The sequence below is a fragment of the Toxorhynchites rutilus genome, chromosome 3 (assembly GCF_029784135.1).
Source record: "Toxorhynchites rutilus septentrionalis strain SRP chromosome 3, ASM2978413v1, whole genome shotgun sequence".
Classification (NCBI taxonomy): domain Eukaryota; kingdom Metazoa; phylum Arthropoda; class Insecta; order Diptera; family Culicidae; genus Toxorhynchites; species Toxorhynchites rutilus.
Window position 1 is genome coordinate 57,920,763 of NC_073746.1, and position 25,371 is coordinate 57,946,133.

At 38.5% G+C, this 25,371-nt stretch overlaps 2 protein-coding genes across 3 annotated transcripts; one reads left to right on the plus strand and one right to left on the minus strand.

Annotated features, from left to right (window-relative positions):
* Positions 1–3,920: 3,920 nt before the first annotated feature.
* Positions 3,921–11,657, minus strand: LOC129778029 (exocyst complex component 3). Of its 2 annotated transcripts, XM_055784664.1 has the most exons (5): positions 11,438–11,657; positions 11,158–11,379; positions 5,354–6,327; positions 4,536–5,300; positions 3,921–4,474 (listed from the first exon to the last, which is right to left on the minus strand). In XM_055784664.1, exons 3-5 carry the CDS (start codon positions 6,323–6,325, stop codon positions 3,998–4,000), a joined length of 2,214 nt encoding a protein of 737 aa, XP_055640639.1. In that variant the 5' UTR covers positions 6,326–6,327; positions 11,158–11,379; positions 11,438–11,657; the 3' UTR covers positions 3,921–3,997. The 2 variants fall into 2 exon arrangements, with proteins under 2 accessions (XP_055640639.1, XP_055640638.1); XM_055784663.1 differs by lacking the exons at positions 11,158–11,379; positions 11,438–11,657 and having other exon boundaries at positions 5,354–6,428.
* A 145-nt stretch (positions 11,658–11,802) lies between these two features.
* Positions 11,803–13,514, plus strand: LOC129778030 (glia maturation factor gamma). Its single transcript, XM_055784666.1, has 3 exons — positions 11,803–12,037; positions 12,121–12,214; positions 12,372–13,514. Exons 1-3 carry the CDS (start codon positions 12,035–12,037, stop codon positions 12,689–12,691), a joined length of 417 nt encoding a protein of 138 aa, XP_055640641.1. The 5' UTR covers positions 11,803–12,034; the 3' UTR covers positions 12,692–13,514.
* The last annotated feature ends 11,857 nt before the right edge of the window (positions 13,515–25,371 follow it).

Here is a 25,371-nt window from a genome sequence, read left to right on the forward strand (position 1 = left end):
AAATTGTGTTTGATAATGATTTTAAGGTATTTGTTGTGAACTTATCGGTACGATGAACTAAATACAATTGTTAGTTGTACTTCAACACAGCATTTATTACAATAACTTGGAAAGAATAACAAGCATAAATTTTTCTGTTTTTCCGTTTTCCTCGCAACGGCTCCTGAATGACAAACTGTCAAACACATATATTGCACACAGGGTGTCACAGTATTGATAATGTTAATACTAGAAAAAAAGGAAAAATAGTTAAGTAAGGGTGAGAGCTACGTGCTCAAAGTATTTAAAAAGAATTTTATTCAAATTTCAACAATTTTAGAACTGCATTCGGGCCTACTAATTGTGTGGCCATGAGCGTCCGCCCGAAGCCGAGCGGTGACTGACTGCTGAAGAGATGGCGGAGCATGAGCCCACCCACTTGATCGCTAAATTGACGATGCTCGTGTTGCCAGAACTAGGCATGCTACACACTAATGTGCGATTCACATAGCACGTTACGGAGAAGAACGTCTACGTTCCGTCTCCACCAATTCACACATGCAGTCAATGCTTCCACCAGCACCGTCACGTCAAATGCCAAACGAATGATTTATTTAATTTTATTCATGGTGTCGCCACCTACAACAATTTTAAATTGCAATGCCCTCTTTCAAATCAGCATGCCTAGAATCAGTTCTAAATTTTGAAAAAATCAATGAGAATCATTGAATTCAATTATTTAAATGCTTAAACCCCGTAGTCCGGCCCTTATTCAGCAATAATAATAAATAGAACAATTCTCTCAACTAGTCGCGAATGATTTTCACTCCGAAATTAGGAGCGAAGAGATATGTTGGCATAAAAAGTACAGTAAGTTACTTATAATGCGATGTGCTGAGGCACCACTCATTGTCGCATTGGAGTCGATTTTGACCAATAATTGGACATTCGCGACTGGTGGCGACTTTCAATGTGGGGCCATAATTTGGGCCTCGAACTCAATGTTTACAAAAATGTCCAATTAGAGGTAAAAATGTCTAATTAAACGTGTTGCACACAAATCACAGATCTGTTCAATTAGCTTAATGTCGATTTAGATGTAAATTACTGTACAACCGAATCAAAACAAAAGCCAAGACACAAAGCCCAGACAGAAACCAAACGAGCCGTCCGTCTCCGTCAATTATTCTTTTCTACAAATCTTGCGTATCGTTTTCGTTGAACGTATGCTGACGGGTCGTTACGTTGCTGGTGTATGTGAATGTTTTCACGGGAATTGCATGGTAGAATCATTGACGCATCGTGATGTGACGGGACGTGAACGTGACGTGTATGTTGTATGTGAATCGCACTTAATGTGATAGAGTATTGTGCGCTACAAATGCAACGTCTTGTCACCGTTCTGTCGATTGTCGACTCTTGGACTTATTTTGCCGACGGCGAACTTGCCGTTCTGGTATATGTGTAATAATAAGAATATTGCATAGGAGAATAATTGACGTAACGTGACGTGAACGTGATGTGGATGTTGTATGTGAATCACACTTATAGCTTCACAAAAACGGATGAGTTATTTTGACATTTTTTGGCGTCAAGTCAATGCTGCCACTTTGCATATGTCGATTGAGTTTAAGTCTCGGATGGATAGTACAACGCAGAAGTCGATCTCGTTCGGATTTCAGAAAATCCAGTGAGAAAACAAAATTCCGATCGATTCCCACTAGGGACGGTCGACGTGGTATTAAAAAGCTATGCGAGTGAACGCTGTTTTACATTATCAAGGTCCGAACCGGAATCATGAGTCGATAACACGAGGTTCCACTCGTACTCGTACCAATTCCAGTATATGGGCCCTATTCCAGAAGACAAGACGATTCTTCTGTAAGAATATGAACCCTTTAGTTTGAGGACGTTGTTAAGACGCGTCCACATTACGCCAATCGGCCTTGGCCGCCCGGTAAAGCCGACTAAATGTGGACGTACCGCCCGGGCTTGCCGACATGCCGAAAACCGACTCGAATCAAACCGAACCCAACCCGAAACAAGTGGGTCCGTTTCGAGAAAGTCGAACCAAAACAAAACGAAGTAAATTAGCGTTGACGACATTGTGCTTCGTGTGTTCGTAATGACTTCGTGCATCCGATGGGGCTTCGGTTTCGTGCACCCGATGGGGCGTCCACATTACATAACGAACCGAATATTCCGCCTGGTACAGGCGTCATTCGGCATTATGTGGACGCGCGTTTAGTCGCTCTTCGCTTGTGTGATGGGATACAAGGCATACAATGTTTACAGTTGACTACAGTTGTTACCTAAGGGGGTATTCTAGTGTAGAGATACGAATTTCGGACTTTTTTCGAGCTCCGTAAAACTAAAACAAAGAATGTTTTTACTATCCATTACATCATTATTTGTTCATATATCTTTTAACAATAAAACAAAAAATGAACGGAGAAAAAATATTCATAACTTTAAAAGTTAAGAGCTGATGAAGTGAGAGGGTTCAAAAAAAAGTTGTGCCATGGCGTACACGAATCCAGCCCTTCTGGTTATCTGAAACAAAAAAAAATCGAACAGATTCTGAATCAGTAAAGATGTCACTATCGCATGAATCTCGAACAAGTCAAAAACATGTTTTTTGGCAAAATGACGGCCGTTTGAAGAACAAAATGCGGCATAAAACGTTTTTCCCGATTTTTAAAAAATAGTAAAATTCAAAACAAAATAATTTTTAGAGGTTCGCAAGATAGAGACATACCTGCAGATTGTATCCATATAATTTCGGCATTAATCGGTTCAGTAGAACTTGAGATATCGTGTACGCCAGTTTGAAAAAACTAGTTCCGAGAAAAACGCGTTTGAAGTTCATTGGTATGGGCGTAACAGGCTAGATGCCACATCACTAAAATGGCTCTAACTCGGTAAATAATAGGATTTTTGATAATTCCTTTCTAGAGTATATTCTTGAATGCCTTAAATAAAGAAATATGAAGGAAAAAATGATTTTTTTTTTCAAATTTCTAGACTACAATACTTCCTTAATGTGGAAAAGCACAGTCAAGATATATCAGATTTTTTTAAAGGGCTTATTATTACTTTCTGCGTCACATTTCTAGAAACGTTTGAGAATTTGTAGGGGATTGTATCCAAGATACGACCGCTTAGGACGTAGGACTACGCATCCGTTTGATTTAATTTGCTTGTATATCATTTCGGATATTATTCATGAAAACTAGATTAGTTTCAGTGAGCCTGAAAACGGTAACTAATTAACCCTTGACTTTGTAGAAGCTGTTCTAGAAGCAGCGATTCGGTCTTTGCGAGAGCAATACACGAACTGTTTACATGTCGCAATTTGTTCCATCATGTCAATGCACGCATTGCACAGAGTATTTATATTTGTTTATGTTTGTTCCACCAGCACCATAGTCTACCGCTCGAGGAGAACGAAGATGACACAAAGCAGATTGAGAAAGACATATCATTCTCACTCGACGCTCGCCGGCAACGGTGTTGCTTCGATGAACACCAAGCGGGATGGGAAAATTTTCCTTACTATGCAAGGGTGGAGTTAACGTCGCAAATATTCTCTTTTCGTTATCCCCTTCGTTATTTTTATTTTTGCGGCTGCAGAAGTTACCCGTTATTGACATTGTGTGGGAAAGCACACAAATGGACAGAACAAATGTATGGGGAAATGAGAATGCATCTAGTTTTCATCATTACACACCATTGCACAAACAAATCTTAGAGAGTTTCCTATTCGAATGGTATGCAAATCGTCAGAATTCTTTCGCAGCAAAAATAGTAATAAACGTTAACTTTATTTCATAAAAACGTGACATGTTTTCTGATTTGGCACCCTTAATGAAAGACGTTGTCCTACGTCAAAAAAATTATGAGGAATATTCAAGTTCGAAAAAACACTATTTTATTGATGTTTGAAACTCCATATAACATGAGTTAACCATTTTTTATTCACGTTATATTCTATATATTATCATGTAATACTCTAACTTTACCACAACTTATCGGAAAACACAATCTCCTTAAATATGCTGTCCTGCTTGTCATGACTAACGGTGCTCTTTTTCGACACGATGGCATCGTGTACCTTTTCCTTCACTTCGCTCGCTTTGAAGTCGCTCCGCATGTAGAACAGCCTCACAACGTGATCCTCCGTCAGTGAAGGATAGCTGGACAGCAGGGTGTGCAGATCAAGTACCAGCATTTCCGCATCGCAGGTCAGCAGATTCGCCAGGTTAGAGATAACGTCAATCGGTGAATCATTCTTCGAAACATTTGGAGCGACCTTTTCGAAGAAAATTTTAATCTGTTTTGCTTCCTTGATAATTTTCTTCGAGAGCACGTCACACTCCTGACGAGGTTTACTGAGACGCTTCGATAACATGGCTTTGATGTAGCGTTTGGTCACCAATCGCTGAGCTTCACTGATTACATACTCAAAATTCGTCGAACGTAAATGATTGTAATCCTGAAAAAATGGAAGGATTTATTAATTGGTTTTCAAATTTGTTGTACCAAATCTAGCTCACTTGGAAATAATCCTCCAATGTAACGCAGATTGTGTCCACAGAAACTGTTGTACCGGTCCATTTTGCAGTGAACAGATCATTGAAATGCACTTCAAGATCCAAGAAAGCTTCCTCGAGCAAGAATAAGCCGGCCTCATCCCGTAGCGCTTGATAAGTGCTTAGCAGTCGACCGAATTCTTCATAGTGCTGTGGCTTTGACTTCGGCCAATACAACTGCTTCATCTGTTGGGCCAACTCAATCATTTGAGCACAGTTGTTTACAATGGTTATAATGTGTTGGGTGAAGAACGGAGCCAAACTGCGATCCCGGAAGTGTTTCTCTTTGTACTCGATTATTGCGTTACGATAATTGTGGCCGTATTTCATTACTTGTTGTATACTCAATATCAAGGCGTTGAATGTCAGATCCGAATGTATTGTATTCGTGACCTGCAGATTCTGATCAATCATTTGGAATATAATTACGGGGGCAGAAGTATGGTAATATTGCTCGGCGGAGTCAGCCGGGATGCCATTTTCCCAATCGGCCTTTTCCGTTTCTAAAGTTTTAGTCATCCATTCCTGATAGTTACGTTCCATCGTTTTGAGATAAGCTGTTTCCATTTCTTTGAGAACTTGAGTGCTAGCGAGAGTCCCTCTGTCCGTAATGTCAATCATCAATTCTGGATGCTGCATTAACTCTCGACCAGGGTAGGTATTCATGATCCACGAAAGAATGGTAATATATTCATTTCCTTCCAGACCCATCTGAATAATTTCTTCCAGCTAAAAAAGAAATCAACTTAATATTGCATCGAACGAAATAATCCCCAACTTACATATTTCGATAATGCATTGTGATACATGTTAACATATTCTTGCAGAATGTTGTAGTGCGGTGGAAAGCAGGGTACGCAAAGCGACTTGACCACCCGCAAATCCTCTAGAATAAACTGTCGCGTAAGCTCTAGATCCCGTACCAACCAGAGCTTATTATCCGCGCGCTCTTCCAGTTTCGAACCCTCAATCCGTTGAATTACTGCTTCATTTAAAACCTGCATTGCCTTTTTGCGCCACTCTTTTGGTCGGCCAGGCGGAATGAATCCTGTTTGCTTCTGTTGCTGCAGCACGAAGGCATCCGCTTTTTCCTCCCGTTCGATGATTCTCAGTGCGGTTACAATGACGGTTGGTTCTTTGCGTACTGTATTCAATGTGCGCTGCAGAATCAGACGGATTTTCTTCTCCAGAGTAGCCGAAACTGTTTCAACTTTTTCAAAATAACGCTTCAGCGTAATTTTATCGTGAGCATTCTGTTTGGGCAGTTTATGCAATTCAAAAAGCAAATCATCGCGTGAATTCTCAAGATCTGCCAAACATTGGTGCGCGTGCAGCAGTTTATCTTCCTCGATCCACTGCATGGTCTTGGCCACACTCGACTGTACCGTGAAAATGTGCTTCAGATTTTCCATCGCAGTCATGTATTGAGAGTGTTTTGCGTTCTCGTCCCGCACAGCCTCAAGCGCATCGTAAATTGTTGGAACATCTGTGAGCTGGGAAATTGCATCCTTCATCTGGTCGTCAATCTCGACTATATCCGCCAAAGCGGACTGTAACTTTTTGAAGCCAATTTTCACATCATCGGCCTGATTTTGCATACACGTCTTCAGCTGCGCCTCGATTGAGACTTTCTTACGGTAGTCCCGATGACGATATTGTTCCACTTTCTCCAGCTGGCCGGGACGCTGAAGCATAATCTTTATATCCTTAATTGCCGCCTGTCTGGCTTCCTCATCGATCTGTTTCAGGTCCATGTCTAAAAGTTACAAGTTGAATATTGAATTTGATAATTATCGTAGGAAAATCACGACGATCAAACAAAATTGACTTTGGGTTGCAAAATACGCGAGCTATATGTAAACAAAGTCGAACACGTTCTGTGATTCAATTTTTACACAGTAAATTGAATTTATTTTGTTCTCAGTTTCACTCGACAAAAAAAATAGAAGAACAGAGTGCGAAATCGAAATTTGTTTGTGGTTTTTGAAATGCTGTAACTTCGTGAAAAATCACCGCATGAAGATGATGATGATGATGTTGGATTAAAGAGGCTTTAAACTTTTCGGTTCATTCGCCTCTAAATCTATGCATGAAGATGGGATACGGGAAGGATGTCCTAATCCAACCGGTGGCCCTGAACCGACCACCCCTTGGATCTCAGGAATGGCGCTACATACCGATTTTTCAGTAGTGTCAAATGAAAGGTATCACTACGCTGGTTGTTGTATAATTACTTTTTACCTGCTCCCTTCATTCTAGCATCTTGTGTTTTCAATGCAAAAAAAGGAAAAGAGAGTTTTGAACTGTACGGAAAATGATATTTTTGTAAAAAATTACAAAACTAGGCAATTTCTATTGCTTATGGTTTGCTCATAAAAATAAGCTACAGTAATTTATCTCTAGCTAATTGGACATACCTGTAATGGGACACGAGTGATTGAACATTTTCGCCACTGATTGGACATTTTTGTAAACCTCAAGTTTGGGACTCAAATTACGGCCCCAGATTTAGAGTCGCCACCAGACGTCGACACTGTACTAATGTCATCACGAATGTCCAATTACAGGTTTCAATAGTCTCTAATGCGACACTGAGTTAGGCCTCGGTATTTCGAATTAGAGGTAACTTACAGTACTTATTTTCTGTACATTACTGTTGGGGACAAGTGGTCACCCTAACAGATATTTAGAAGCGATATTCTACTCTTACTGTCACAAAAACATCCCATCCCCATGTTAGCTACGGTTGATGATGAGCTTCATCGGTTGGAACAGTTGAAGATAATTTCGGAGTGGGCTGCTCCGATTGTAGTGGTACGAAAAGATAGCGGGCGTATTCAAATATGTGGTGACTACTCCACAGGGTTAAACCACTGCCTTCAATCACATCAGTACCCGTTGCCGTTACCAGAGGATATTTTCTCAAAGTTCTCGAACTGCAATATCTTCAGTCAAATTGATTTGACGGATGCCTTCCTACAAATGGAAGTGGAGGAAAGCTCTCGAAAATTGTTAACAATAAACACTCATCGCGGGCTGTACCAATACAATAGATTGCCACCAGGGATCAAATCAGCACCTGGGGATTTCCAGCAGCTCTTTGATACTATGCTAGTTGGATTACCAAATTGCGTAGGGTATTTAGACGATGTAATCGTTGGACGAAAAAACACAGAGGAACATCATCGCAATTTATATGCGGTTCTGCACCGTATCCAAGAATACGGATTCACTATTCGTCCAGAAAAATGCTCGTTTGAGTAGAAACAAATTCGCTACCTAGGCCATCTTCTGGACGGACAAGGGATACGTCCAGATCCAGAAAAGATTAAAGCAATAAACAACATGCCAGCTCCCAAAGATATCACCGGTGTTCGTTCATTCATGGGAGCCATAAATTATTATTGGAAATTCGTTCCCAATATGCGAAACCTACGTTTTCCATTGGCCCTGCCGAAGTCTACCTTGGGTACGAGCAATTCTACAGCTTGGCCATCGATTGAAGACGAACCACCAGCTCAAGCTCAGCATATGTTACAATCCATAGAACCATCATCTTCGTCATCGAACGAATCCATACCGTCTGATTCTTCTCCATCTACCTCAACCGATTTCCAATCAGCAGCTGAATCTTCACCTGTGGTTCAGATTCCTCGACGCTCTTCGCGCAATCGGAGACCGCCTCAGAGGTTCCAACTGTACCATAGATATTTAAAGGAGAAATGTTGGGGACAAGTGGTCACCCTAACAGATATTTACCATTGGACTCGCCATGACAGCTTCGTCTGTCATTTGGATGACGTCGTGTGGAACAAAAGAGGAGTTGTCATAAAAAATATATATTTTACGTCTAAGAAGAATGAAGTGTGTTTTACGATCTAATAAAGTTTTAATTTGTATGTTCCATTTACGCCTTGTAGTTACATTATTTGGACAATATAACAATTACCAACCGTATGTAAATTGAATGTCCAATGCAATACACATCCCTAGCCACGATTGATACATTTTACTACACGGTATTGGTAACTTTGACGATTGTCGTTCTTGGCAATAGTGAAGAAAATGTATCTGTCATCAATTCAAATTTCACCGTGCGGAAAGCAACAATGCGTTACGCTAATGGAGCGAAAATATCACCAACAAACCTAAGATTAACGAGGCCTTGAAGGATACAACACTTCGCGAGTATTAGCAGGAAATTCTCTGAAAAATCAATACGAAACGGAGGTTGTGAATCTACGTAAAGAATACGAGCAGCAGGAAACGGCAAAACATGAATTAGTTAAAGATATGGGGAAAATCAAAACGTACTACGAAGGGCAAATACAGGAGCTGATTGAAAATAAATACCGGAAAGTTGTAAGAACCGATAAGCGCAATGGACCCACCCGTTGAGTCAGCCATGTACAACGGTGAAACAGGTCGGTACAAATACAGCGATTGTACCGAGTTATTTGCATAGTTCTAGCGCTGTACATGGTGACAGACATACAATTTTCGAAGTACAACGCTAGTACAGTTGTATGTCTGTCATAAGTATTACACACAGTTCAAAGAGAAGCGATATCGAAGCAAGTTGGCCTCGAAGAAGCGTCACATCACATCCATGGTCAATGGCACCCATCTGTATTGAATTATCATCGAATCCTCGGTTTTCGCTAAACGCTGCGTTCAACTGCAGACTGCAGAAAAGAAATGGAATTGGAAAAGAAGAGCATAATGCATAACCTGAGCGTGATCTTCCGCATCTCACATCGTCGCATCAACTAAATGGATTTCCAGAGCTGTGCGAGTTTATATATAATCTGCCTTCAAAGTTATTTTCATGCTATTGAAACAATTTTTCGTATCAATAACCAGCAAACATATAACACTTGGACATTTTATTTTTTGTTAAAAATAATTACCATATCATTTCGCTAAAGTTATTAACGCTAAAAGAAAGAAATGGAATCCTGCTCGGAATTACTTAGCACAAATATTTCCCCCCTTCCCAAAAATTGTTTTCTTCTTTATTATAGTTACTTTCAACGCTTTGGCTGGTTCGTCACTAAATCACTTTTTTTTAAGAATATCGGAAGTGAGAATTGAACTCGTGACCTTTAGCGTGAGAGGTATGGATGTTACCTCTACGCCAGGTCACCTCCTTCCCAACAATCGATCGATTGTGGCATTCGTAAACAAATGATTTCCAATGTGATTTCTTGGTATTGGAAATGGAGAGCATAATACATAGGCGTCTGAATGCGACCATGCTCATCTCACAATGCCGCATCAACTAAATAGATTTTCAGAGCGCCAGTTTCTATATGGTTTCAACAGCCTGTTTTCAAAGCAATATGAAAGCTATTGAAACAAATTTTCGGGTCAGTAATTAACAATCACATAACTCTTGGACATTTTACCTTTCGAATGAAATGATTCTCACACCACTCCGTTCGGCCGGCAAATAGGCATTAACGATCAAAACCTTGCACTCCAGCGTCAGTCTATCGTTTTCGAAACTTTTAACTTTTAACTTTTAACAATGTATAGAAATGAAAGCCGTAGTCCTACGTCAAAAATAAAGTACTCCACTGATAATTATTCCACATATAACATTTACAAACCTCATATTCTTTCAATGGAGACCACAAAATTGATGATCGAGAATGCAATCATCAAATCGCTTAGGCTTCCGAATTTTTCTTGTTGATCTGCTTCGATCCGTTCAATAATCCAAGTTAATGAAAGTTAATGTTAAATGAAATGTTGAATAGAAGAGGAAACCGAACACTGGAGTAGATTATTGTGGTTGATCGATCTCTAGTGGCGTCGAGTGAATCTCTGTGCAACAGATGATGCAAAATCGGCAATATGACTTCTATATTGTCGTTAATGTAAAATATCCTATATGTAAACGATGAAAAGATGAATTTTGTAATGTTCTTCAGTTTTTTCACGGATTTGGTGATCAGACTCTTGACTTTCGCTCTCCACTTTCTCCAGAAGGAAGGGGATATTTAAATCCCGGATCGCTCAATAAACGTGGGATTTAAGGAAAATTCTTTCCATTGGACTATTTTTTTATTTTATTTTTTTCATGACTATCCGAAATTAGTCCATTTTTTAATGCATACGTTATCTCAATCTAGACAATAATTCCGCCCTGTTTAGAGAAGTTCTGTTAGGTCAGTAGCAATACGAGTCTTCTTCTTCTATGATAGCTCTTTTTCTAGAGATGTATTGTTTCTTTCAATATTTGGTTGAAAATCCTAACTATGTGACTTGAACGTTCTTTGATATATATGTTTGAATATACAACCGAACAAAACTGGGGTGGCATTTCACATTTCGAAACGAGTGATTTTTGTTCGTTTCGACCACTTTTGTCATTATGAATTTCGAAGCGAGCTCGAGAAAAGCGAAATACATGAGTTACTGGTTTGAAATGCGCAAAGTCAACCCTGAACTCCCAGCAAGATATGCATGATTATAACCAAGATGGTGGAGTTAACAGGTGGCTCGTAATTTACACTATTTAGAAAAGACGTTTGAGGAATGGCAAGACGAAAAGTTTGGATTTGTTTATGTTATTACTTACATTGGTTACATTTGATTTTGTCGAAGATATTTGAAGCAGTATAATAAATAAACAGTTGTCGTTGAAAATAGTAACCTAGTAACCTTTATGCATATGCTTCCGCCAGCTGGCTCGGCTAATGTGATTCAGGGAGTGCTTTGATCGTGGTACCGCCACTGGCGCATAATTTGCAGCTTTGTTTTTTGTGCTGGTTCATAACGACAATCAACCGTGCCGGCGAAACTGTAGTCAATGTTTAGTGTTGTTTGGATACCATCTATGTAAATGAGTTCAAACTTACGGGATACGTCCGAACGGCAATTCTGACATTACGTTTTACCTTCCACTTCACTTTCCTTGATTATAACTAATGTTGCCACATCACAATATATATAAGACATCCGAGATATGTAAGATGACATATCTCATCCGATACATGTAAGATGATTGCTATTATTTAAAATAGTTATTTAGTTATTTGTGGTTGACGTCGAAATTTCTAAAACAGTTTGTCTTTTAGGTCTTTTATTTTTCTGCTCAGCTACGCCCTTTTTACTGTAAAACAAAACAAAAATCCACACGACCAGCGAATTGTTTTGCTCTGTGAGAACGCAATCCGATCTGACATCCCAAACAAATACACCCACACCGACCACAGTCCACTCCACCGGTGTGCGTCTAAACATTCGAGAAGCGCGACATAAAGAAGGTCGTTTCTAGGCGAGGCGCTCTTTCGCTAGTTTCGTAGCATTGTCGCGTAACGAAGGTAACAAAAGTGCATATCTTATCAGCTTTATATCGTCTTTTTGTTGTGTTTTTTCCCTCTGAGTTTGATCTGATTTTCCGTAGAAGCGATTACACAATACGTTGTTTTCGTTCTTCCAGCTGGTGTATTAAAATGGTAAGTTACAAACCAATCACTCCTGTAATGTGTTGATAGCTGATCACTTCCGTAAACACACTTCATTTTTTTAATTCTCACAGACAGAGGCACAGATTTGCGATATCAGTCCAGAAGCTAAAAATGAAATTAGCAAGTTTCGTTTCCGACGAAATGCTTCCAACATCGCCTTAATTTGTGAGTATGATTTATGATTCAAGTTAATTGACAGTTGATGATTCATCTCGAACTGATACTTTAAATCTATTGTTATTCATGCATGTGTATCAAGTTGCGATGATTAGGGTTGACCAAAGTTTCATGCTCCGAATGCAATAAACTTCCTTATTTCCAGTGAAAATTGACCGCGAGAAGCAATTGGTGACCGTGGACGAGCTGCTGGATGATGTAACAGTTGAAGATTTACAGGAACAACTACCGAGTCACCAACCACGGTACATTATCTACAGTTACAAGATGGCACATGACGATGGACGGATATCGTACCCAATGTGCTTCATATTCTACACTCCGAGAGACAGCCAAATGGAGCTGTGCATGCTGTACGCCAAGACGCGTATGGCGCTTCAACGCGAAGCCGATCTAACCAGATACTACGAGATCCGCGAGCTGGACGATATGACCGAAGATTGGCTGAAGGAAAAACTACGATAGATTTTTTTTTCAAGTTGGAACGCCAGACACAATCATCGGGCCAAAAACCGTCGTGAAAATCTCTATATCAGATTTTGATTTATTTTTCTGCTTGAAAGGTAAATATTTTGTATGGAGCATCTAGATATTGGCGATGTTCTACACAACGTGTGTAGCGTACAAATTAAGATGAATAAAAAAAATATTTTGCTGGAAAATGTAGGAAGCATCATAAGAAACCAAATGTGATGGTAGCATTTCATCGTTGTAGGCTTATTGTATCGAAAACATTTTATAGCATAAAGTAGAAGAAAAACGAGCTTAGACAGTAAGCTAAACGAAATCCAATTTCAATCAAGCCAAGTGTAACAATTTAGACTTTTGTGGTAAGTTGCCATACATATTGATATTCCATCTTTGTAACTTTAGGTGTTTTTCTTATGATGGACTCGAAATCATTTCTCTATCAAAGGCATCAGTTTAAAGACCAAACTTTATTACATTTCCATTTTATTTCAAACGTATAAAAGCTAGGCTAGCGTGTGATGATTCGGGAGATATATGCATTTTGGATTGGAGATAAATTAGTCAACGAAGATAATACCAGTCGCAAGAGAGTGCATAGGAAATATGCTTCATCAGTAGCTCATCTTTTCTGCCGTTTGGTAGATGGCCTAGTTTGCGCTTTACTTCAACGCTAATAATTATACAACCTAGTATATGTTGAGTTGAATTAAGATTATACAAAAGTACATGTTTCATACAGAATCTTGTATTAGAGCTACAGACTCGGAATAGCAATCAAACACAGCGCAATAAAATCAACATTATTCTATCGATACAAGTTGTTTCTTCATGTAAGTATTGAGAATTATTGCCACATCTTTACCGTTTCAAGCTCTTCAGCCCTATTCTGTATTCCGACGGATTTCCATTTCACTCGAAACAGTTATTTCGTTCGAGTTATAATTTTGCATTCTCTATTTCGATCGTTCTGCCCATTTAATGTTCGAAGAGAAACATATCGAACGGAGTACAGAATGGAATTTTATCAAGTCGTTCGAAATACTTCGAATCGATCGAAATTTAGAATAGGGGTGCTTATCAAGCGTGGAAATTAATAACCAAGAATTGTGTTGCTTTTGTATTAGGCGTCGTTCATAAATTACGTAATGCGAGTAGGGGGGAGATGGGTCGATGTTGCGTTACCTCATGTGGAATAATGGGGGAGGGGGGTAGTTGTGATCACTACGTAACAAAATTCCTTTTTTATTCCTAAAAAAAATTCACGGGCCGTTATATGCTTGATTCTGAGACCGAATGAGTTGTTTTCTGAGCCAAGATTATAGAGCACGTGTTTAAATAGGTTTAACAGCAGCCACTAAGCAAGCACCGATAGATGCATCTCGAACATGGTTACCATATTTACATGATTATCTATATTTCTACACATTTTTTGGACATTTTAGCTAAGAATCTGTTGATACAGATTACAATTTTTTTGTGTTTCATCCAGAATTTACAGATTTTATCAAAATAACGTAGTAATAATGGCTTGAGATTAATAATATTTTTTCCCATCTCACCTATTTTATTCATATAGCGTTATAATAAATAAATAATATACTTTTCCTTACTAAAGCACAGAGAATGTAAATTCCAAAATGTACTAGAAAGTACATTTACGTTTACAGCATTATTTCAGAAGTGTGCTTATTCCATCTGGAAATCATAGAGCTTCCTGAGGTGTTGGCAGGAGCAAAAACAATCCTTGAAGTGTGTTGTATATTTTGTCATAATATGAGCTCCATCAGTACCGAACTTTTCGAGCGCACACAAACGAACAGAACTATTTTTCATACATAAATTCTTTTTCATTAATAAAATTTATTAATAAAATTATTAATAAAAAATAATTTCAAGGAAAGAAAAGATAAAGTAGGAAGCATGCACTGATACCTATCGATCTACATTTAGTAAAGGATTGAGGAGAAAAGGGTCGATATTTTTAAGGGATTTCGGAACGCTGAACTGTTCTGACTTATATTCCGAACAGACTCGAATTCCGAACACTTCTTTTTAAAATTCTATTTACTGAACATCAATGCTATAAATAATTGAATAATGAAAACCCAGATATTCTTCAGGGTAAACCTTTCTTTATAACAACATTTATAGGAATCAAAATAACATTGATGTTCAAGAAAAATAGTTTTTACAATGAAGTGATCGGAATTTGAGTCAAAAATCAGAGACAAAATGGTAGCTTCAATTTGGTTGATAAAAACAATATCATGCATTTTTGGAAAATTAGTATTAAACCCATTAAAACATAAAATTTTAAGTTTCTTCGTTACTACTAAAGGTTATTTGGTTACATTAATTTGAATATTTTACAACTGTATTCATTTTACACGCAAATCTCTATGAAAAACTATACAGACATTATTATCCTAAGACTAACTATTCTCGATATAAAACAACATGTATAGAAAGTTATATCTCATGAAAAACCATTTAGGCATACCATGAAATTTCAATCTCAATCCCTTGGAATCGTTCAATTTTTATAGTTTTGGGTTATGGGCGTCTATGTATGCTCCGTAACTATGAAAGTTCGGAAGGAAGTTTACATGAGATATTTTTAGAATATAGATTCCACTGAAAAAGTTCAATGATATCAGAAAAAAATATCAACGTTTGACTGAGCTCAGGCGGCTCAATCCGTTTATTGATAAATATGGAGAGTTTTGAAATTAAAAATGTAACAGATTTTATTTAATTTTGAATGTATAGGTGATTGTGTTTGAAAGATATATTTGTTCTTCCTGTCCAAGTGGATTAGGTCTGCACCTCCTCCCCCCTCTACGTGGACAAGCGTGGACATTTTCTTACCCCTTACCCCCCCTAAAGTTGTCCACGTGGTATGTGGACATCCCCTTGGTACAAAGGGGACGTGCACCACTTTTTCAACACTTTCGGTCTGACACACCGACGCGTTACACCTATACACTTTTTTGAACAAGAACCTTTTTTTTGTTCAATAAAATGTATAAATTAATGTTAGTGGCGTGGAATACCTATTGAATATAATGCATAAGATCATTGCCGGACTATTCTTAATTGATTTTAATCCTTTTTGTCACCGGATTGAACAGATTCTTATATTAGTCGTTGTTATGTTCATACGCGCAAAAGAAAAAAAGAAAAAATTAATTTCGTATAGTTATTCGCTTATTCGCTAAATACAATGGTGATCCATATACACAATTGTGAAAGAAATGCACTTGTGGAAGAATTTAGAAAAAATAAACTGTAAACTATAAGCTAATCGGTGGCTTATGGCTATTTATTACAGTTACATTTTCGGGAATATTTTTTTATAATGTATGGGCTGAGCAATATCGATAAGAACATAAGTCGCAGGAAGTTCCTAGAAATCCTTTTATACACTCGACAAAAAAATATATAGAGGAACAGAGTGCGAAGTCGGAAATTTTAAGTGATTTTTAACATGCTGTAACTTCGTGAAAAATCAACGCATATCGATGAGATCATCATCGCATCGTTTCGAAACTACTACTTTCAGGTATTACAATATTTTCCATATTTTTATCTTGGTGTGTGTAGGTGTAGTGGGAAACAACAGAAATGAAAAATCGATTTTTCTTTGTTTTTTCAAGAATATTCTGGACTAACAAAAATTTTTGCTAACCAACTCAACAGCTAATCCAATTAACCTTTTCAACCAGCTTTTATTTGGTTTCAAGAACGTTCCTGTAGAATCTCCCCACACTGACATATTTCAGTTTGAATGAAAAATTACACTTTCGTTTTGATGATGAATACTCCAATGAACAGCCATCGCACCGCAAATCAAAAGGCAGTTTTGGAATCTCCAATAAATTCTGTAGGGGAAAAGGGGGGAATTTGGACCACCTAAGCAAATCGCCTAATACTTCCAAACCAATACGGTCTAAATAAAAAATGTCACCTTGAACTCTGAGCTACACTTGTTTTCTCTCAATCAATAATGTTTAAACATTATAAAAAGCTTCAAACTACCGAATATATCATAAAATAAAAGAGATTATTTTTGGACATTAATGTTGTGTCCACTTTGGATACAGTGTGTACAAACGCTTAACGTTAAACGTCATTAATAGAGTGACATTAAGAAACGCTTGATAACGCATAGGAGGTGTTTTATAAATAAACATTGAACGAGTCAGACAGAACGTTCTCGACCATAGTGATAACAACTAGTGTTTTCTCTCCATCTACTCTGTGCCCTTTTTCATCAAAGTTCGTTGACCCGAGCCAGAGTTCAGTGAACTCTTTTTTATAGAACATAGTCCGAACTTTGTATATTTTAGTGGCGACGAGGAAAAAGAAGAGCCACTACGCGAGTGCAAAAGTGCTAGTGGTAATAAAAAAGCATAGTGTTGTATGCTGTGTGCATTGTGCGAGCCTCTGATAGCTTGCTAATCTGTGCCGAAACAAGGAGTTTTTTTTCTCCGGCGGTGGTAGTTTCGCTATTGTTGTGGCCGCTTTAGTTGTTTCGTCGGCGGGATGCGTACATACATTCCGTGACGCTGTCATTTGCAATCGCTGAGGGAAATCAAATTGGGAGGACACTTTTCCTGGTGAATTTTCCTCGCTGGCGCGGAGGCCAAAGCGAATCGGTCTATGCTGGTACGCTGGGAGCTCCTGAATCCGCATTAATACCGTCGAACGTGTATAGCACGTTGATTGGACGTAAAGGGTGAGCAGTTGAACAGTTCTGGTAAGCCCATTTTAGCTATTCCTTTTTTTTTGGTAAATTGATTGTGCGAAAATCTATTGTAATTTTTTTCCTTGTTACATTTTTATTATTTCTTGATTGGATAATACATAAGAATCCATAGTAGTTTTTTACAAAATGGTTCAAGCGCAAAATACAATGGCCGCAACAATTGAACCTTATAAAAGGAACAAATCCTTTTCAAATTGGGTGGAGCGCCTTGGATATTATTTCACGGTGAGCAACATCCCGGAAGACTCAAAAAAAGCCTTTTTGATCACGCTCGGTGGAGATGATATCTTCAACGAGTTAAAGCTTCTCTATCCAAACGGGGCTTTATCAACGGTTGCGTTTGGAGACATGGTAAAAAAGCTGAAGGTAGATTTGAAAAAACTGAATCAGATATGATTCAGCGTTTCAAATTTAACAATCGGGTTCAACAACCTGATGAGTCTGTCGAGGATTTTGTTCTCAGTGTTAAACTTCAAGCAGAGTTTTGTGGATTTGAAAATTTCAATGAAATGGCAATACGTGACCGCATTGTAGCGGGTGTCAGGGATCCTGCTTTGCAGCAACGCTTCCTGAATGAGGAAAATATTTCACTGGAGGTTGTTGAGAAGATTGTGGCCACATGGGAGCTCGCTAGAGCTAGTGCCAGATCATTAGGAGTATCGACTGCCGGAAATACCTTTCATAGATTACCTTCGAGCTTTGAGTTGGCGAATGTCAGTCAAGGTTTCGGTCAAATTGCTGCAGTTCGTGGGCCAGTGAAAAATCGTTTAGGCTTTCAGCCCTATGATAAGAATCATCAAAAGAAAAATGGCAGACAAGACAAGGACTGGCAAGGCAGACAAAGGCGGCGCCCGGATTACTCCAACATTGTGTGTGAATTTGTGGCGTGAAGGGACATGTGAAGCGCAAGTGCTACAAGCTGAAGAACCTCAAGAAGGATGCAGTCAACCTGGTGGATTCCTATAAGCCTGGACCCTCAGCCGATAGGCATCTCAGCGAGTTGTTGAGCCGGATGCAGACAAACGAACCAAATGACAGTGAGGATGACGATAATTCAGGTGAATTTGAATGTATGCATATGTCATCCGTGAACAGAGTAAGCGAGCCGTGTCTAATTGAGTTGTCGATGGAAGGTAAACTTATAAAAATGGAGATTGATTGTGGTTCGTCTGTGTCTGTAATGGGAAAACAACAGTATTCTCTAAATTTTACAAACCTCTTAAAGAAATCTAGCAAAGAATTGATAGTTGTCAATGGAGCCAAATTAAAAATTGAGGGAGAGGCGCTTGTCTTGGTAAAATTTAAGGGAACTGAACAAAAATTGAAACTGTTAGTGTTGAATACTTCACATGACTTTATTCCATTGTTTGGGCGTACATGGTTGGACATTTTCGTTTTAGATTGGAGGAATTTCTTCATGAATTCTTTACAAGTTAATAACATGGTTGTCAAAAGCAATGATGCTGTAGTTGCAGATATTAAACAACGTTTTTCTCCAGTTTTTGTGAAAGATTTTTCTTCGCCAATTGTCGGGTGTGAAGCCGAATTGGTTTTGAAGGACGAGATTCCTATTTTTAAGAAATGTTATGACGTACCGTACCGGTTAAAAGATAAAGTTTTAGATTATTTGACGAAGTTGGAAAAACAAAAACTAATTACACCAATTAAAACAAGCGAATGGGCTTCTCCTGTGATAGTTGTCATGAAGAAAAATAACGACATTCGACTTGTAATTGATTGTAAAGTTTCAATCAACAAGTTAATTATCCCTAATACTTACCCATTACCAGTTGCGCAGGACATTTTTGCACAGCTTTCTGGCTGCAAAGTTTATTGTTCTTTGGATTTGGAAGGGGCATACACGCAGTTACAACTGACGGAAAGATCTAAGAAATTTATGGTCATCAATACGATCAAAGGTCTTTTTATTTACAATCGTTTACCACAGGGAGCTTCTTCTAGTGCTGCAATTTTTCAGCAAGTAATGGATAAAGTATTAGAGGGGCTTGAATTTGTATCGTGTTATTTAGACGACGTGCTTATTGCCGGTAAAGACTTAGAAGAGTGTAGACGAAGGCATTATTTGGTGCTAGAAAGATTAGAAAAGGCTATCATTAAAATTAACTTAGAAAAATGTAAGTTTTTCGTCACAGAACTGCCTTATTTGGGTCATATTATCAGTGGTAAAGGTTTAATGCCTAGTCCTGACAAGGTTTTGACAATTCAAAATGCAAAAATTCCACGAAATGTGACGGAACTTAAATCCTATTTAGGGTTGATCAACTATTACCACAGATTTATTCCACATTTGTCCTCAAAATTATATTACTTGTATAATTTGTTGAGGAACAATGTGCAGTTTAAGTGGGATGAAAATTGTAGTAGGGCGTTCAACGAGGCAAAAAACTCTCTTTTGGATACTGACTTTTTGGAGTTATATGAACCAAAGAAATCATTAGTTGTGGTTTCTGATGCTTCTAGTTACGGCTTAGGTGGAGTTATTGCTCATTTAGTTGATGGAATTGAAAAGCCAATCTGTTTCACGTCTTTTTCGTTAAATGATGCACAGAAAAATTATCCTATAATTCATTTGGAAGCATTGGCTTTGGTCTGTACTATTAAGAAATTCCATAAATACCTTTTTGGATAAAAGTTCATAGTTTACACTGACCATAAGCCACTTGTAGGGATCTTCGGTAAAGCTGGGAAAAATTCCATATTTGTGACTAGACTTCAACGTTTTATTTTGGAACTCAATATTTACGATTTTGAAATCAGGTATAGGCCTTCTGCTAAAATGGGAAACGCGGATTTTTGTTCTAGGTTCCCATTGCAGGAAATGGTTCATAGTGAGCTCGATAGGGAGATGGTCAGAAGTATCAATTTTTCAAAGGAACTTCCTATAGATTATCGGGAAGTTGCCAGGCAATCTAAGGAGGATGATTTTCTCCATAAAATAATTTCGTTTATGCGAGGCGGTTGGCCGAAAAAGATTGATAAACAGTTTGTAAATGTTTTCGCAAATCAGCAAGACTTGGAAATTGTTGATGATTGCATGTTATATCAAGACAGAGTTGTGATTCCATTGGTTTTACAAAGAAAAAATCTGAAACTTTTGCATGCCAACCATGCCGGTATTGTTAAAATGAAACAATTGGCGAGAAGGTCCGTTTACTGGTTCGGGATAAACAGTGATATTGAAAAATTTGTACTTGGTTGTGACATTTGCAACAGTATGGCCATAGTTCCAAAGCCGAAGATCACGTCTGAATGGACACCTACAACTAGACCTTTCAGTAGGATTCACATAGATTTTTTTCATTTTGAGCAGCGTACTTTTCTATTGATTGTAGATATTTTCTCAAAGTGGGTAGAGGTTGTGTGGATGAAGCGAGGAACAGATTGCAATCAAGTTTTGAAGCAATTGGTGGAATTCTTTAGCAGGTTTGGACTTCCAGACGTTTTAGTGTCTGATGGTGGCCCTCCATTCAACTCATATAACTTTGTAAACTTTCTACAACGACAAGGAATTAATGTTCTGAAAAGCCCGCCATATAACCCTCCCAGTAATGGGCAGGCTGAGCGTTTTGTACGTACTGTTAAAGAAGTTCTGAAAAAGTTCTTATTAGAACCAAAATTTTCTGACTTAGATTTAGACGATCAAATAAATTTATTTTTGATTAATTATCGCAATAATTGCTTAAAAGGTGTTGGAGAATTTCCATCGGAAAAGATTTTTTCATTTAAACCAAAAACATTGATCGATTTGCTTAATCCTAAGAAACAGTACAAACGCCAACTTTTAGTACCACAAAATCCATCTAATGATGTGATTGAGCCAAGGATTGAGTCAAAGCCTTCGTTTGACCCTTTGGATAAGCTGATGGAAGGGGATTCTGTGTGGTACAAGAATCATAACCCTCATCACAAGCTTCGCTGGTTAAAAGCTGTATTACTAAAACGCATTTCCAAAAATGTTTTCCAGGTACTCGTTGGAAGCGTACAGGTGGCCGCTCATCGCACGCAGCTACGGAAAACCAATGACGAGAGACCACAGAGGCCGAACGTGTTTGTCGTTAGTCGGGATGTGGAACCCGAGCAGGAAGTTCAGAACATCGAGAGGGAAGTCAACGATGACGATAATGAGGGATTCAGAGGATTCCCTAAGGAAGCCATCAGACTCGAACGAAAACGTAAATTTTTTCCTGATGACTCGGATGCACCTGCAGATCAAGTACCGCGGCGTTCGAAACGCGCCCGGAAGGCAAAAGTTTCCAAGGATTTCGTTTACCAAAAGTGAACTCGAATATTGAAGCATGAATTAAATTCAATCTCGTGAATTTTGTAAATATTTACGTACTGAATTTTGTAAATACTAGGATAAGATTTAAACTTTGATTAAGGATTGTACTGTAATTGAATTTCAGTGAACTTTGGTTTCATGTTCAGTTTTATGAATTAGATGTTAGATTTTCATTCATAAAACCTTTTCAAAGGGGGAAGAGCTGTTGTGTCCACTTTGGATACAGTGTGTACAAACGCTTAACGTTAAACGTCATTAATAGAGTGACATTAAGAAACGCTTGATAACGCATAGGAGGTGTTTTATAAATAAACATTGAACGAGTCAGACAGAACGTTCTCGACCGTAGTGATAACAACTAGTGTTTTCTCTCCATCTACTCTGTGCCCTTTTTCATCAAAGTTCGTTGACCCGAGCCAGAGTTCAGTGAACTCTTTTTTATAGAACAAAGTCCGAACTTTGTATATTTTAATTAAAACTTGATGCGGGGTAATTTGGACCACTATGTGTTTCATCGGAAAAAACATACTTATGTTCATGTAAAGTATTTAGGGATAATGTTACATAAAAGTGTTCTGGGATCGATACCAGGTGTCTTGGTCGGATTCCAGACCAGAAAAATTGGATTTAGACCATCTCGAATTCTGTATGGATCTTTTCACTATTGTTCGAGCATTTTCAAACCCTTTCGATGGTTGGTCAAAGAAAATCCGCTCTTGATGGCCTGCGTTGCTCTTTCAAGCTCCTCATTCTTCCAACGTTGTCTGCCCATCCTCTTTTTGTAATTCAGCGGCATCTGGAATCAATTAGACCAAAGAAAAGCCTCAAACCTGTAGGACCAATTCACCCCACACAAACGTGACCATGTCACCCCATGCAACATTCAAAAATTAAAATGCAATTAATTTCATTAATTGTTATCAAATTTACATTTTCGCTGCATCAAATTGTTCCTCTTCTGTAGACGTACAGAACTTTACTGCACAATACACGAAAAGTTTGTTTAATCAGCGGGAAAAACCTTAAAACCACGATCGGAAAACTCACATTTTTTGGCAATCAATGTGCTTGCCGTGTTCATGCTACTGTTTCCTTCCACCTATCGAATTTTACCAAAGTTTTTTTACGTTAGGTACATACGGTTCAACAATAAAAGGAGATGACATTATAAAAAATCCAAGTTGAGTCCTACTTTTTGAGATAAAGGGGTGGTCCAACTCACCCCATGTTACCCTACAAGAATAATTTGTTACCTTGACAAAAAAAAAAATTAAATTTTGTGCATCTATTTCAAAAAAGTGCCAAAAACATGATTTTTAAAGTGCTTTACAAAATCCACTATAATTCTACATATATCGCAGTAAGTTGTAATGTTTGTAGGCAAATTTTTAACCTAGTGTATTCCCTAAACATCCGTGGAAAAGGGTGAGCGAGCTACCTGAATTCGAGATTTTTTAGCTTCAAGGAATAATATGCCAGTAATCATAAATAATGTGGAGGACCAGACGAGAACTCGTTTTAAAAAGGATATTTTAGATTTATCATTTTAATCAATTGAATCTTGATCCGATACGCGTTACTACAAATGCTCCAGGAGGCAGTGCTCTCAATCGTTGAACGTCGGATGACTCCTCTTCCCCGGGGGTTAGTAGGTTCAGTATTTTCTCATGACCATGAGGGATCTCAACTGAAACATTTTAAGTATGCAGGGGAATCGTTAGCTGATGTGTGGAATAATCTAGCGTTCGATGGATATTCCCTCAAAGCAGAATATATTGAGTTCGCAAACTCCAAAATCGATGAAGCGGAATTAGTACGATATTAAGCCGAGTGGTTTGCTCATCACGTAAGGACATCCCAGGGCCTTTTGCAAGTAGTGAAATGTAACAACAGGAACCGCCGCATTGAGCCAAGAAGTAGTGTAAATCAACATCAATTCATGTCAGTCCATATTCCTCTCAGCTTAACGCCAAATAGGTTGAAAGCACTTGGTTGGTTGGACCTTTAACCTTTTATTTGTGTCGTACTTGGTCTTCAAGACCGATTTACACTCATTCCGTTACCAGTTTTTTTTTTCTACTTCGGTCAGGTTCAAGGTGTCGTTTGTAATCAGTGCATCATATCCCTCGCGCATTGCTCGCTTCCAGAGTGCTAAGTCATCCCGCGATAGCGCCTCTTGACGTGTAACCGGATCATCATCAGCTAGTGCATCTCTGGCTATGTCTTTATCGATCGAATTGATCTTGGGATGTTAAGGACACTTTTGATCGTATAAGCTCTCTGTTAAATTTCAGAACGCGGTAGACCTTCTTACGTTACTTGAAACTAGTTTTATTTGCCTGGGATAATGTTCTTCCGACCGTCTCGCCTTTTTCGAAAAGCATTTTTTTAAAGACTCAAAACATATGACTGAGCTAGATTTGAAGCTTCGCGCGATGAGATCACCTAAGTCACGTCGAAACCGATGAAACCTTCATCATCTTCACTGGTTCAATCTGTGAGGCAATCGACCTTAGCCTCGTTGTTTTCGACTAAGTGGTTGTCCGAGACGAACTCAAAGTCTAGCCGAACCAAGATTGAATTTATTTCTCTTAACTGGTGGGATATTTTACCAATTCGTTTATTCGTATTTTATAGTAGGATTCTGCCGATTACTCCCTGTTTACTCGAGATTAGGAAGAAATTCTTTGAGGGACTGGAAATGAAGTATCGTCGTCTCAGCCGGGTGCTACCACAGGCAGCGTGGTTTATTATGACCAGGGATAGCATCTTTAATTTGGCAACTCAAGACGGAACTTTGATGCAATAATTGGTATTGATAAACCAATTATAACTGAATAATAATAACTGAATAACTGAATAATAATTGAATAATTTTAACTGAATGAATTGAATGAATTGAATAACAATAACTGAATAATAATTGGTTCATCATAGAAAACTTATCCTGGGCATCGATCTTTGTGAGAGAATCTAACTTTTCATTGCCAGGAATTGAACAATGTGAGGGGACCCATACAAAGGTCTTCTTGTAAGAGCTTTCGATCAGTATACTTAGCTACTCCCTCACTTTTGTCTGGGAATAAGAAGAGTACCTACTAGGCTGCATCGTCCGAAGAGCCTGGATCGAACTGGTGGGATCATCCTTTCGTCTCGTTGTCTCACCCTTCAAAAATGCATTCAAATGCAAATGCAGTTTCTGCCGCTATCGCTTGTATGTTTGCATCCAATGGGTGCCGAAAATGGATAAGAAGGGACACGAGCCTCAACAATGAGTACACCGGGGGGCACGCGGTAATCTTCTGGTGTCGAATGCGTACTCCTTTCCTTTATCGACCCGAAGTACTTTGATTTTACGCTCGGATAGTAGCACATCACATGAAACTCCTGGAAGATTTTCGATATTCCGGCTTCCGATTTAGTTTTGAGGAAACACGTTCACATCCTCCGAGATGTATCGTCCTCGAAGACGATATAATCCTCTTTGTTCTGCTCACCGAATGAAGTGAGAAGGATCACGTCGCAGTATTCCCAAAGGCGAACAGCGTAGCTATGAGATTTGAAGTCATATCCTCTTCTGTTATCGACTCGGATATTGAACAG

Coding starts and splice junctions, on each gene's coding strand:
- LOC129778029 (XM_055784664.1), bottom strand. CDS start 6,325: ATGGACCTGAAACAGATCGATGAGGAAGCCAGACAGGCGGCAATTAAG. Junction 5,301..5,353: donor ACAATGCATTATCGAAATAT/GTAAGTTGGGGA, acceptor TTTCTTTTTTAG/CTGGAAGAAATTATTCAGAT. Junction 4,475..4,535: donor CATTGGAGGATTATTTCCAA/GTGAGCTAGATT, acceptor CCATTTTTTCAG/GATTACAATCATTTACGTTC.
- LOC129778030 (XM_055784666.1), top strand. Junction 12,215..12,371: donor TTCCAACATCGCCTTAATTT/GTGAGTATGATT, acceptor CCTTATTTCCAG/TGAAAATTGACCGCGAGAAG.